We start from the raw sequence: 14,535 nt of genomic DNA, 5'->3' as shown, positions 1-14,535 counted from the left end.
ACAAAAATAGTTCAAACACAGCATACCTGGTGTGCCAAATGGACAGTGACTATTTATTCTTTCATAGGAACAAGTTTAAATGTGTATTACTGTACTAAATGAACATTCATGTCCTGTCTGAACCTCCAAACTGACATGTTCTTCTACTGATTGTGTTTCCTTTGTCTTACACATACTATTTTAAATAAACTACATTTGAAGCCTGAAACATTTACTGGCATTTCAAAGCAGGCAATTGTAATATAACCTCCACAGAACAGGAAGTTGTCTTTGTAGGTTTACTTCCCAGACTGAGAAATAAACAAATGCACTCCACTTGAAATGAGCCAAAAATCAATTATGTTGTCAGTTGTTCTACCCTTCATATAGGGTAGAGATGTTCCCGTATGGAGGAAAGTAGCTTGTAGTTAAGGCCTAAAGCAAAGAGGCCTGTTTCTGTTCCCAACATTTACCAATGATTTGCCCATGCCTTTGGAAAGATAGAGAGAAATGAATTACTCAAGTGCTATAGCTATACAGACATGTAGCATGCAACAATCTATTAATTTATGCTCTCTAAATATTTCCTTGATAGAATATCTATTAAAATATTACTAATTATTTGTCATTCTCAGCTGATACCAACAAAAAAAATATTTTTTTTTTTAATTACTTCAGGTAGACAAGGATCTTTGGGGCCATCTGATATTTTTTTTAGACCAATTCAAATAGTTGGGGGGGAAAAAAAACTCTTGAGTTGGTCTAATAAAAGATATCAGATTTACCCAAAGAACCTTGTCTGCCTATGTCCTTAGACCAACACGGCTACAGCCTACACCCTTGTATTACTTCATGCTTTTAATAACATTGAGGAGTGATGTGGTAGACATAGCCCAAGAAACGTGGGTGGCATGAACTTTTTGTGAATAATATCTTTTATTGGACCAGCCGCATGGCTGGGATAGACTTAGGTCCCTGGAAAGCATTACATTTAAAGTATAATGAATGTATTAATAGAGCAATGCATTGTAATATGTGTAATTATCACATATTCAGGAAACTTATCACCCAATGACAAAATGATGATCCAGCTACAAAGATTTTACTTATTAAATGTAGAATATCTTTGCAGCTTGTTTGTACTGGACTTTAATTTGAACGTGTGTTGTGTTACACTTAGGATTATAGTGTTTGTCCAGGTCCTTTAGCATCTTTAAAGAGATTTTTAGCACCAATTCCCTGTGAGAAGTAGAGTGTAAACACTCAATATAACATGCTTTATTTGCACAACACAGGAATTTTTTTTTTTTTTTTTACAGTAAGGGTGGCCAGGATCTGGAACGGGCTTCCAAGAGAGGTGGTGCTGTCACCTAACTTGGAGTCTTCAAGAGGAGGCTTGATAGACATCTGGCTGGGGTCATCTAATCTCGGTCCTCTTTCCTGCCAGCGGCAGGGGGTTGGACACGATGATCCTTTGTGGTCCCTTCCAACTCTACAATATATGAATCTATAATGTAGATGGAGCAAGAAAAAGCACATATACAAAAGCCCCTCATAAGGTATCCTAGGAAAGTTCAAGCCCCAACACTCCTGCCCATTGGGAGTCTCAGCTGGTGAGCTCAAGAGTTCACGTCTCAGCAGCATAGCTAAGGGAGGAAGGGGAAATGAAAGTATCTGAATAGCTTATGAATGTGAAACAGGTCATATGGAGCAACAGCATCCACTGAGCAACATCACCTGTTGCTTGATGAAAATTGTGTCTGCCAGGGCCCTTATACAAGCTTTTGAAAGCCGTGAATGTGTCTTCAAATCTACTGCATTTGAAAGCGTGCCTAAGTTGATCCCAACCATGCAGATAGTCCCATATCATCCACAAAAAATCCTTGCTTTCAGGCTTTAACTAAGTTTAATACTGTACCTAAATAACAAAACATAGGGATTTTGTTTTAGTCAGTTTTGAAAAATTTATTTAACATTGCCATGAGTAGAACTGCAGTACCCATTTTCTCTTGCTTTAAAAATCTATTTCATAATAGCATAGTTTGGGGTTCTAACCTTCAGGAATCTGAAATCAGTTACCTTTACATTTTTCACTGGTTTAAAGCATCATGTTCACCTGTGTATTCCTGCAATTTAGTAGTATGTCCTCTAATTTTAACGTTGATTTGATGAGCAGGTATGTACTGATGGGCTACTTAAAACTGCCAATGAGAATGAATGCTGATGCACATGCAGTAAGAACTAAATGGACACTGCCACTGATTGGGATAGCTGAATGTTTTCTTCTCTGGTGCACTTTGACTCCTTTAAAACAGGAGTATCAAAGATATGGCCTGCTCCTGGGATATAGGGCTGCTGGCAGGGCTGGGAATCTGGGGGTGAGGCGAGATAGGACCTGCCCCTCAATTCCAGTGAGCAGAATGCCACTGGGGACGTGTGTCAACAGCAGAAGGGCTGTTTCCTTTTTTGAAGGAAATCCAAGATGGGGGAGAACAGGGGGTGTCCACACCCTCCTCCACAACCTCACAGCTCCTAGGAGCTCCGATGAAAAAGCCAGGTGGGATGGGACACCACGGAGGCCCGTGGGCAGGCTCCATACCCCATGAACAAAGGTTGGGGCCGAGGCTTGGGCTCCCGTGTGGGGTGAGCCAAGATGACCGCCCACTGCTAGCAGCCTTATGCCTGGCCACAGTCCAAGTTGCACATGGTGGCCTCGAGCAGCTGCCTTTACTTCATTGCTGGGTAATATCCTCACCGTAACAGTAGTCACTAAACGCAGAAGGAAATTTGGGCACAACTACAATAATCAAAATGTTTCCATTTAGAATTTTTCATCATTTGGATTACATGAGATGTTTTCAATCCAGATAATCTTCTCTGTAATTACTCTTTAACAGTGTAGATTGCTAACTCCAGAATTTTGCACAGAATTATTTAACCTGCATGTAACAGTGTTTGGAAACTGTTTGATTCAATACATTTGGCATATAAAAGGTGCTGAAGAAACTAGAAACATAAATGTATTTATGCTGGCTTAAAATTTACTGTTTTTAACTTGGCACAATATTAGAAAAAGAACCATGTGTCAATAAGAAGTGCTTACCTAAATACTTTAGGTGCCTCTGACAACAACTCAGAAGACATTAAGTCAAAGAATTAAAAAACCAGGCCATAACTCATTATTACTTAGTCCATATGCAACTCAAAAACAAAACCATCCAGGTCCCTAATTCTGTAAAATGGTAAGTACTTTGACACAGGCACAGACATAGACATACGATATACATTCAGTTCCTGCACAATGGGAACACTGAGAGCAGCCTCCAGGCTCAATCATATTACAAAACTATGAATAGTAAAAATATACAGTAAAAGTTCATCTCTAAGTTACACACACACACACTTCAAAATATAGTCTCAAACTAAGCAACTATATTCTTCTAAAAATGAAAAAGCACAAACAGTGAAGGAAGTATGATAATTAAAAAAAACAAAACCCTCATTGAATTTTTTTTTTTTTTTTTTTTTTTACAAATGCATCTAAGAAGCCTCCAGATTCGTCCTCCTCATAACAGATCACTTTAAAAAATGTCAAGCTCTGTGAGGTTACTGAAGTCATTTTAATCGTGCAACCTGACGGGCATAACAAATTCCACAGATAATCCTCAACTTCCTTGCATTTCACTCGCACTGAAGTGCAATTGACCCCTGGGCACCCTCACTGCCTGGACAGGACCCATCCCAATGGGCCAAAAAGAGGTAGGCTCCCTCTTTCTTGGCTTGCTCTCGCTTTCTAGTCCCAGGATTCTTTCCCTCTTGGCTGCTCAATGGGCCAGCTTCAATAAGAGAGGCAGAAGCTGCTTTTGCCCCTGCCTCGCCCATGGCTTGGTGCTTAGGGAAATTTGTTGGAGAAAAAAAAAAAAGGAGAGATATAGGTTAAAAAATGCTGGCTCCAGAAAACCTAGAGCCTCAATCTTCCACTTCCTGGGCAAGTGCCCTATTCCCTAAACTAGTAGACTAAAAGATAGGTGACCACTCACTACCTTTTGATGATGTTTCTCCTCCAACTATAGCTTCAGGGACTTGCTTAGAATGATGTGCTTTCCCAGGCAAGAAAGGATGGAAACAGAAGGATTAGTGGAAGTAGTGGGACCCTTCCTGAGCACCTTCAGAAGGACAAGTCTGGTCACACAGGTGGAAATAGGATCTAAAAATCCACACAAGGAGTAGGTGAAATTGAATCTGGGCCATCAAGTCTGGTTTTCCTATTTTCAAACTATTTAGAAATGTTTAATAATACACTATTCATGGTAATGTGCAGTTCACAGTCCAACTTTTCTGTAAGAAAATAATCCTCTTCTTTGCCTCTGTATTATAAAGCTGAAGACTTAATTTTACAACAGCAAATCATTAGCTTTGAACTGCAGGGTTGTAACTTTTGAGCTGTAATTTCAGCATGGTCAATAATTTGCTATGTGACCACATTTTGCTACATGCTATGCTTTGCTATGTGACCCTAAACAAATCGCTTCAATCAATTTGCCTCCTTAAAATGTATATAATACTTCTAGTGCCTGTCTAGCTGTGGTGGTGTGAGAATTAGTTAAAACTTATATAATATTTGGAAAAATATGAAGTACTGAGGATAAATTACCCAGGTAACTCAATGGATTGATTATAATTCTAAATGTTATACTTGACTGAAAAGACATGGTAAATCATAACACCTATCACAAAATGTGAAATACTCCTTGCTTGCCTGCGCTTTGCCTTTCTTAATACTCAAAGACCACAGACATTCACACACAAAATTAAAGTATTCTGTAGTAATTCGTTAAAGTGCTGTTGTCCAAAACTATGAACATGGGATGGGAAAAATCAAGATAAGCTATCATCTGCTCCTCCTTATAAACCTTTTTCAGAATATCAAGGACTAGGAAGTAAAATGTATTTACATCAAGCTTTTGAAAAAAATAGTTAAGAAGGAAAGGCATAGCAAGCTCCTTCAGTGCCCGGGGTCGGGGTGGGAATTCTGCCAAGTCCTGGAGACCAGGGGGTTGGGGCAAGGGTGGGGAAACAGTGTCTTTACCTGCCCTGGCTCTCTGCACTTCGGCAGCAGCTACTACTGCTATAGCAGAGTGGGTTCAGACTGCTGCAACTAAGGAACACACTTGCTGCAACACTATGGTACAGGTACCCCAGGGGCCTCCTCTGGTGCTTCATTCATTCCACACATCCCTGGCCCTGACACATTACTGGGTGCAGGGATGCACCTGCCATGGCAAAGATCCTTTTGCGGGGAAATGTTCTGCTCCCCTTCCTCCACCCCTCAGATACATTACTGGCCACAAGGTTGCTATGGTTGGGCAGTGCAGGGACGCCCCTGCCCTGACAGGGACTTTGGGGGAGAGAAAAGGTGCCATTCTGGGGTCCCTCTAGGTCACCATCAAGGGCCGAATGTTCTTGTTCACTCCCCCCCAAATTTACGCTACTGATGAGGTCACACAAAGAACACATGAATTAAGCCAAATTTTATACAGTTACATTTAGGAATTACTTTTCTTGTGTCACCCATTTGCTCAAAGCCTGACACTGATTGAGCCAGAGTAAGTGCCTGCAAAATACTGAATAGGTATCAGTTTGTAAAATCAGAAACTACCTAAAAGAAATGGAACTCCATGGAAGTGTCAATCTGATCTTTTACTCCTCTTGCAGTAGATTAAAGAACTCTAGGTGGGCGTTAAACACATAGGATAAATGCGCGAGCATTAAATACAACATTTCTCTGTCTTAGCAAAATAACCTATCAATTTGTGTGATTAAGAAAATATCCGCGCAAGGAGCAAAAGGGAAATTATCCAATTAACCAATGGCACACAACTGAACAGGGTACTAGTCCTGGAAGCAAACGCCGCTTAATTTCTTCATTCTGAGTAATGCCATTAAAATAAGTGGGAAAACCTATTTACTTAGAGCTAAATGTGCACACAAGCATTTGCAGGATGTGGCCACCTTGGATTATGTTCCCCTTCTGTATGACTATCAGGAATTTGTGGGAAGGTACAGAAGAGCAAGCCAAGACACCGGGTTGCTATCCCTGGTTCTCTCATATACGCACTGTTGAGACCGTTTGTAAGTAATGAGCCTCCAGTCACTTCTGTTGCTTCCTCTGCAAAACAAGGAAGATAATGCTCATCTAGTTGAGCACGCTTGGTGGAAGGCAGAATTCATTAATAGTGACTGGTAAAATAAAAGCACTTTGTGATCCTTGGATAGAAGATGCCATGGAAATACAAAAGGCAAAGGCAGACAAGGTTCTTTAAGTAAATCCAGTATCTTTTATTAAATTAACTCAAATAGTTGGAAAAATTCTTCTTTGCAAGCTTTCGGGTACAGATACCCTTTGTCAGACTGAGGAAGTGTCTGCAGATGGTCTGTACTCTTCCTAGATGGAGCGGTAAAGCAAGCAGAGGCCAGTACGTATGCAAGAAAGCCAGTCAGTGAAAATGTAAATTGAGGTAGTCAATGGGTCAGAGACAGGTGGGGGGCAGGGGAGAGACGGGGAATCAATGTAGCTGTAGTCAATAGGTGGGAGGCAGGGAGGGAACGAATATAGCCAGTAAAAAACAGAGAGGTTACCTGGGGAGTCAGATGTTAGGCAAGTTGTAACGCGTCATAAATCCATATATCGGATGGATAGATAACACAACCTCTCCAGGTAACCTCTCCACTTTTTACCAGCTATATTCATTCCCTTCTTCCCCCCACCTTTCTGTGTCTCACCCATTGACTACAGCTACTTTCATTCCCTTTCCCCCTACCTCTGTCTCACCTTGTCTGCCTATGTCCTTAGACCAACACAGCTACAACCTACACCCATGGAAATACAAAGGTTTTTAAACTAATTTAAAGCAGCTTAATGGCTGGTATTTTGAAATGCTTAGTTTTTGTTTAATTTGAAGTCTGACTGCAGTCTAAGCCGCTTTTCCTATTTGTTGTGTCTCGTTTTTCTAATCATTATCTTCGGAAGGGAGCAGCTGCTCTCAATCTGGGCTCCTATTCTCACCTCACTGGTTGATAAATTCTACTGCTTGTTTTTCATGAATCCTCCTCTGCCATGATAGAAAACTGTGCAGTCCAAGTGCGAGAGGACAACTCAGTTTAGTATCTGATAAAGCCACCCACCATTCACACTTCATCATAAGTATTGCTGTACCTTTCATCCAAAAACAAAGAGCAGACCAAATTTTACATAACCTGAAGATGTACGTAAGTGAATTTAATGGCATATTTCACCACTCACCATTCTGTACTGTAAAGTTAAAAAAAAAACAACCCAAAAACCTTGCATACCTGGAAACACCATAAATAGAAGAGAATAAAAGCTAACCTTTGATCCACAGAGATATTGGGGCTGTGCATTAGGCTGCTTATCTCTCTGAAACTCCTGAGAAAAGGGTAGCACAGTCCGAACAAATCTAAAAAAGCAAAACACAGAAACAATTAGTTACACCTAATGTATTAAAATGCACTGTGCTGCTTCTGTCCATATGCAAAAACCAAGACTAGAACATAATCCTTTAAGTAAAGGTTACTTTCAGGGACATGGCACAAATTGCTGTTGCCCGTCATCTTTTTTCTAATGATGCAGCTTACTTAACCAGACAAGCAGTAGCAGCCAAGCGGTGGCTGCTCTTTGGCGTTTCAAGCAGCGCTTGTTTCATGCATTCTGGACAGGCTGGAAGACAACCATTTATGAAACTTTCTAATTGCATAACAATGTCACTGAGCGGAGGTCTCAAAATCTGAGCTCCATCAAATATTATTTTCCTGAATATAATGCCAGGATTTAAATTTGGGGGAAAAAATAGCATTGAAGAACACTGAAATTTAAAGATATAGTTGCTTATTGCTCATGTCACTTTTCTTCCCCTTTTCACAGTTATAATGGTGTACCAGGCAAGGCTTGCTTTAGTGAGCTTTGTTGGTAAGAAACCTATTTTTCTGAGTCATTAAACATTCAGAACAGATGGAAAGGTGGCTTATCATGAAAAACAGGGAGGCGTCGATGTAACAATTTGAGGTATGCAATAAAAAACAGTGAAAACAAAACCAAAAAGGGTAAAAGCAATTAGTTAAGGAAATCAAGAGGCAGAAAGTAATATTTAAATACGTTACGTACAGAAGGAACAGCAGGGTGGAAATCATGTTTACAAGTTGTTGCAATAGCTTGTGCAACTAAGGATGCCCAGAGGCCCAAATCCTAAACCTTTACTCCCGTAAGAAAGGACGATGGTAGGGACCTCAACAGAACTTTGGTCATGAGAAGCCTGTTTGCAAAGCTGGACTTCTGATATTTCGTGCAAGACTGTTTTGCACGTTTTCTGCACAATTATAATTTGAGCATATTACTACAAATTTAATAACGGATTTCTACTACACCAAGATAACAATCCTGCAATTAGGTAAGTGCGTGTAACTGTTACTTTAAGTAAAGTGATAAAATGTGTGCATTTGCAAGAGAGGGATTAAATTCTTAAAATTGGCAAAGGGCATTTCAAATGTGGCTCTGAAAATATGCGGGGATGGAAATATTCATCACACTAGCAGCTGCAGGTTAGATATTTGGAAAATGAACAGGGGGACATTCTATCCTATAATTACTTTTGGGGGGTTTTAAGCGCCTAGGATAAATAAGTATATGAGAAAGAAATTAAACTAATACAAGTTTCCTAGTTTAAAATAGAAATAAAACACATCCGAAACACAACTTACCAAGAATTAATTATTTAACCCCTCTTTTTTCTAGCCATATCATAGGCACACCATGATCATTTTAGGATACCTATTTTCTAGCTAACATTAAAAATAGCTTTGATTTTCAAAGCAATGATAAATCTCTCAAAGATTTGGAGATGGGGAGAGCACAAGGATTAGAGAGAGCCAGGAATAAACAGGGACTGAAGACTCTTTTACATAATAGGAATAAGCATGAAAACTCCTGAACAAAGAAAATAAACCGTGGCTTGAAAACATTTCCTCTCTTCTTAGAGTTTTATTTGACATAACATGAACCCTCTTTGTGGATTCTATAACGTTATATATTTTCTGTATTTTAATTAAAACTACACAAAAAAGCACAAGATTTTCAAATGTTACTCAACATGGCTTTTAAGAGGGTCTTTTCAAACTATCTGCATTTGTAAAAATCCAGTAACTGTTTGCATTTAACTACTTCTGAGGAAAAGGTCATTTGGATATAATACATTTGATATAGTAAATCTATGATCCGATATATTAAAAAAATCATTTAAAAAATCCCCCTTCATTTGATTTCCCAGATTTATTAGTCCCCTCCCCCCATAGTATAGCTTGAATGCACTTGTATAGAAGCTTTCTCCTGAGATTATTTGAATTTGTTCTTAAGAGATTTTTCATTAACAGGTTTACCAAAAATGTAAACATTTGACAGAATCAAAGTAATCCTGGATTTAGGAAGAGATTATTCTCTGTCTCAGGTCCCATTTTCTATAACACCAATTTTTATGCCCAGGGAAAAATCAAACCAGTGAAAAGAGGGACAAGAAGAACACCTATACTACACCCTAGCATCTCAGATGCAACCAATTTGCAGTGCACCAACAGACTGACATATTTACCAGGGCTTTGCCACTTTTCTGAAGAATGTTAATTTACAGTTTCAAAAACAAGCATGATTCATGAAATATCCGAAGGGTGGTTACATGGACTATTCCCTGCAGCTGCAGGGGACAGGACAAGGAGCAAGGGTCTTCAAATTGCAACAAAGGAAATTTAGGTTGTACAAAGGGAAGAAATTTCTCACAACAAGAGTGGTTAAAGCATTGGAACAAGCTACCCAGAGAGGCTATGGAATCTCCTTGAAAGTTTTTAATACCAGCTTAGATAGACACTTAGGCAGTTGTATAGGATGGTTTCGACAGAGACAAGGTAGTGCTTTGATCAGGGGCTTGGACCAGGCGAGGTCCCTTCTAACCCCACTCTTCTATGATTCTCTGATTCTAAAGTCCAACACTGCATCACTTCACATCTGTATTCAGGCCCATCCTTATTATTAATTAATCACAAGTGTTGCAGAAGCAAGTCATTGTCATTAACTGCAATGTCTTTAAGTGACTGGAGAAAAGGGAGCCACTCAGACTCCCACTCTGCCTGCACCCAAAGTCTATAGAAAGGTGCTTGCCTCAGAAGTCAGTCTCAAAAGAAATATTGCTCACGAACAACAGCCTTCTGGGTTATGCTATTAGTGATCCAAAATGCATCTCTCTGTTCAGACTAACCACTCGATACAGTCCAAAAGTTTTCCTGTGTTCATCTCACTATCTCCAATTCCGTCACCACAACAGCAACCAAGTAGCTTTTCTGAAAAGTTGAGGTCAGGGTCCTGTGCTGTACTGTACATTACTCTCAGGTTTTCAGGGAAGAATTTCTATTTGATCACCCTATAGAAAGCATTCGCTAGGGAATGCCCAGTCTGAGAACAGCAGTACTGGGGAGCCAGAGCTGCTGCTATACGGCCAGGTTGGAACAGCAGTGCCAGCTCCGCGCCGCTACTACGGGCTGCAAAAGGGACAGAGCTTGCCAGCACAGAGCAAAAGCAAAGAGTGCAACAGAGGAGGAGAGAGACAGAAGTGAAGTGGGGGGGAAGGAACTGGGGGCTGCAGGAGAGGAGTGGCAGGGTATGCAGAGGCAGGGGGAGGGAGGGTAGGCGACAGTTATGTCTCCAGCTCTAGCTCCAGCCCCAGCTCTGGGTTGAGGCCAAAGCCACTGCACCAACCCCCTCTCCCCCCTCCCTGCCACTGCCTTATGCTCAATTGTAAGGTGAGGGGTCATCCCCCCCATGTTACAAGTTGGGGGGGGAAAACTTTGTTGACTAATCAAATAAATACGGTAGCATCCATCTGAAGTCAAATGCAAAGCTGTAGAGAATAGGGAGCAATAAATGAAAGGCAAAAGTAATGCACCTGATTTTTTAACCGTTGTCAGATGCCCATACTTGAAACTTGTCACAGTAACTCACCTCATAATTTTACCAAACAGTTATAAACTTTTCTACTAAGCGCAACTTATGTCACTGCACATAGGACAAGAAGCAAGGCAGATAGATTATCCACTTTTGACCAGCAACTTGGTTGGTATTGAAAAGACTTGATTTTTATTTTTAAAAATTGCAGGGGAGATGGAAAATCAAAACAACCGTTGAACTCCAGAAAGATCAAGGATGTCAGTCCAATCATCCCTCGTTTACACTGCTGATCTAGACGACAGAGTGAGTATGTCTGCATAAGAGTATCAGCACACACATTTTTTAAATACAGGTCCAATAGCAGTTTCCGAAACTATACATTGCAAAACGCTAGGTGGCCCCCTTGGAACTACAGGCACACATTCAATCTTCTAGAGTCCCACCTTCCACTCAGCTGAGGAATGCTGATGCCAGGGATGATGGCAGCAAAACAGCTGTAGAAAGGTATTGACATGGAGTCACATCAAAGATGTAGCATGCAAAAAGCAGTACCTCCTTGCTGTCCATCTGTCTTGTATAGAGAATGTGAAAATATTTATCCAGTACTGGAAAAAGAATTAGAATTTTGACCAACTAGCCAAAAGCAGACACCAAACCGCCTTTGGCAAAGGCATCTCGGGGTTTTCAGAAAGGCATTCTAAGGACATAATAGATTTGAAAGAGCCATAAAGTGAGAGGAGATTTACCCTTTTTCAAGGGACTTGTAGAAGAAAACCTTCAAGACAGTTGGTTGCTAGCTTCTTCCCCAATATAGCCAATCCTCAGTAAGAAATTTCTACAAGCCCCAGAAACTTTGACTATGGACAACTTAAACCTTAGGAAGAAAAAATGTTGGAGAGCTGAACTGGCATCTTCTGGGAACGCAAACAAAGAGCCTTTCAGAAAGTATAATTCTTCGTTCTTTGTATTTTCTTTCTTTTTAATACAAGCCATATGAAAGGAGGACAGGGAAAAAAAAAATCAGAATGTAGTAAAAGAATTATCCTGGAGGCCCTAACATCTAGCTTATGCAGAATTAAGCCTGTAGTAAGACAGGAAATCTGCTATCATGAGAGTATAATTGAACACAGAGCTACTCAGATCAGGCTTGTAAAAGGTGGTAAGCCTTAGAGAGCCTGCTGTCACAGCTCTTAACAGGGCTGACCTTATAATTTCTCTGTAGTTTACATTTAGATCTAGTATTTTGATCACAGTCACACAGACATTGAAACGTATGCCATCTTTAGGATGAAAAAAAGTGTGACACTGCTTATCACCTCATGTTTTAAAATCACATGGAAGATCTAACAATTAGGAAGCCATGCTCTCTTTTGTCTTCCAGGTATTGACAAAACCTTGTCTCCTAGGAAACATCATGGAGATGAAAAAAAACAAGTCAGCTCATAAAACTTCTCTGCACATTGTCAGTCCAAAGCTTGCAACAATATTTAAAGTAATGTCAGGGTTACTAAATGTTTGGGAGTTTGAAGCTAGCTGATGTGAACTATAGCCATTTCCTAATTCACCCTATTCTACTTTTGATCATCACTACAGCAGTCGACGTGTCCAAAGTGTTGTGGTTCAAAAATAGATCTATGCTACTCAAAGCTTACAAGCAGGGCCAGACACAGGCATGGGCTAACCAGGCGGTTGCCTGGGGCCCGAACAGAAAGGGGGCCCAAAAAATGAAAATGAAATGAAAGTGATTACAGGCAGTCCAACTTGCATCGTTTCAAGTTACAATGTTTCGCACTTACAACATTTATGAATTGACACCCAGTTTCAACTTTATGATGTCAGTTTCAACTTTACAATGCTTGATCCGATGTGATGCCATGCCAGCAAACAAGTTCACTGCATCACTCATCTCCTTGGAGAACATCTGTCCAAACTTCCTTGGACGCTTTTTTGAAGAAAGCAGACAAGACTCCAGAAAAACCTATAGCCAAGACTCCTGAGAAGACTCCAGCCAAGAACCCTTCAAAAAGTCCAGCAAAGTCACCTCAAAGAAGTCCTTCCAAATCAATATAATTGCTATTTACAATATAAATACGTTAATGTAGCTATATTACTCATCTATAATTGATCAGGTACAAAATTCTGGGGTATTTTTGGTGAAAATAGAGCATCAGGCCTTGGTTCAGGAACCAATCCACCATTCATAACATTGTTTCTTATGAAAAAATTGGTTCCAAGTTACGTTTCGACTTAAGACGTGGTTTTCAGGAACCAATTGCATTGTTAAGTCCGAGGACTGCCTGTATTATTATCATTATCTATGGCAAAGGGAGGGCCGATACTAAAAGTTCACCCGGGGCCTCCAGGAGTCTAGGTACGGTGCTGCTTCTAAGCCAGAATGAAACAGACCTACAAGATAGTGGTGCATGGAGAACAACTACGTTATACGTGAAATGCTAGAGATCAGTTTTCTTAGCACAATCCTTCATTCTGGTCTAGGTACTTGGGACTACATAGATAAAGTCTACTATGCAATGAATGGAAACATTTAAGAGAAGTGCCACTGCAAAGCAGTAGGTGTAACTTGCTAGCAAACAACTTGGGGAGCTGGTGTTACAATGTTCTTTAACAGTGCCAGCCTCTTCCATTCCAACAACCAAGATAATCTTTCCTCTGGGAAGAGTTACCACTATTAAGTAGTTCTAGGATTTGCTGCAGTATCTGTATATATATATATATATATATATATATATATAGCTATTGTCCAAGTTAAGACAAGATACAAACAGGTGGATATGAACAGATGGGGAAGCACACGGAAAGAAGTTGATTACAAAACGTAAAAAGCAATGATCACAGTGTACCAGCTGCCTTGCCACAGTTAACAACAGCCCTTTTTTTTTGTTGGCATCACAGCAGAGGAAATTTTTAAAGGGAAGATTTAGAAGAAAAGCAATGTGGCAGTGTTGTGGAAGGAGCTTTTTGGTCAGGTCCAAGAACAGCAAGAGCATGGGAAATATTTTGTTGCCTGCTGAAATTTTGACAAAAATATTTTCCTGCAGTTATTCCCTATTTACCTTTGTGCACACTGGGCTAGAACTTGGCACTGATGCCAGCACTCCCAGGCCTGCCACTGCTGCTACTACTTTCTAGTTATGCTCTAGCGGCATTTGTAAGAGGTACGAGGAATTGTTGAACAGGGACAAGAACTGAATCTGCTTGGTAAACCTGGATGGAGAAACACAGTTCCCTTTATTAAAACTCCTCTTTAAACAGTGTAATCAATATAAAAGAGGAGAAAAGGTGAGTATCCTTTCTTAAATATTTCAATACGAAACCTGTCCAAAAATCTTCCATGCTTTTAGGAACTATATGAGCCACAAGCAAGTGAACTGTGCATTCAGAGATATGAAAAGCTGCTATAATACAGTCTTCACTGATTAAAAGAGGGTCTTGTCTTTGCCTAACATACTGTAGTAGCCTATCATCATAAGAAATCATGTCTGATTAACTCAATTCGTATTTTTTGTAGATTTGGATACAGTGGTGAGGTG

At 40.1% G+C, this 14,535-nt stretch overlaps 1 protein-coding gene and 1 long non-coding RNA gene across 3 annotated transcripts in view; one reads left to right on the top strand and one right to left on the bottom strand.

The window, feature by feature from the left end:
• CYFIP1 (cytoplasmic FMR1 interacting protein 1) overlaps positions 1-14,535 on the bottom strand; it is a 136,268-nt gene that overhangs the window by 37,430 nt on the left and 84,303 nt on the right. For both annotated transcript variants that reach the window (XM_019485122.2, XM_006276205.4), the window contains exon 23: positions 7,370-7,457. In XM_019485122.2, coding sequence (XP_019340667.1) covers positions 7,370-7,457 — 88 coding nt within the window. The remainder of the gene's footprint in view (positions 1-7,369; positions 7,458-14,535) is intronic.
• LOC109282596 (uncharacterized) lies at positions 8,109-14,432 on the top strand. Its single transcript, XR_002089619.2, has 3 exons — positions 8,109-8,444; positions 11,193-11,287; positions 12,366-14,432. It is a non-coding gene; the product is annotated as an uncharacterized LOC109282596 (long non-coding RNA).

The sequence above is a fragment of the Alligator mississippiensis genome, chromosome 1, assembly GCF_030867095.1.
Source record: "Alligator mississippiensis isolate rAllMis1 chromosome 1, rAllMis1, whole genome shotgun sequence".
Lineage (NCBI taxonomy): Eukaryota > Metazoa > Chordata > Crocodylia > Alligatoridae > Alligator > Alligator mississippiensis.
The sequence above is the reverse complement of the archived record's forward strand: the minus strand, read 5'-3'. Positions and strand labels throughout refer to the sequence as shown.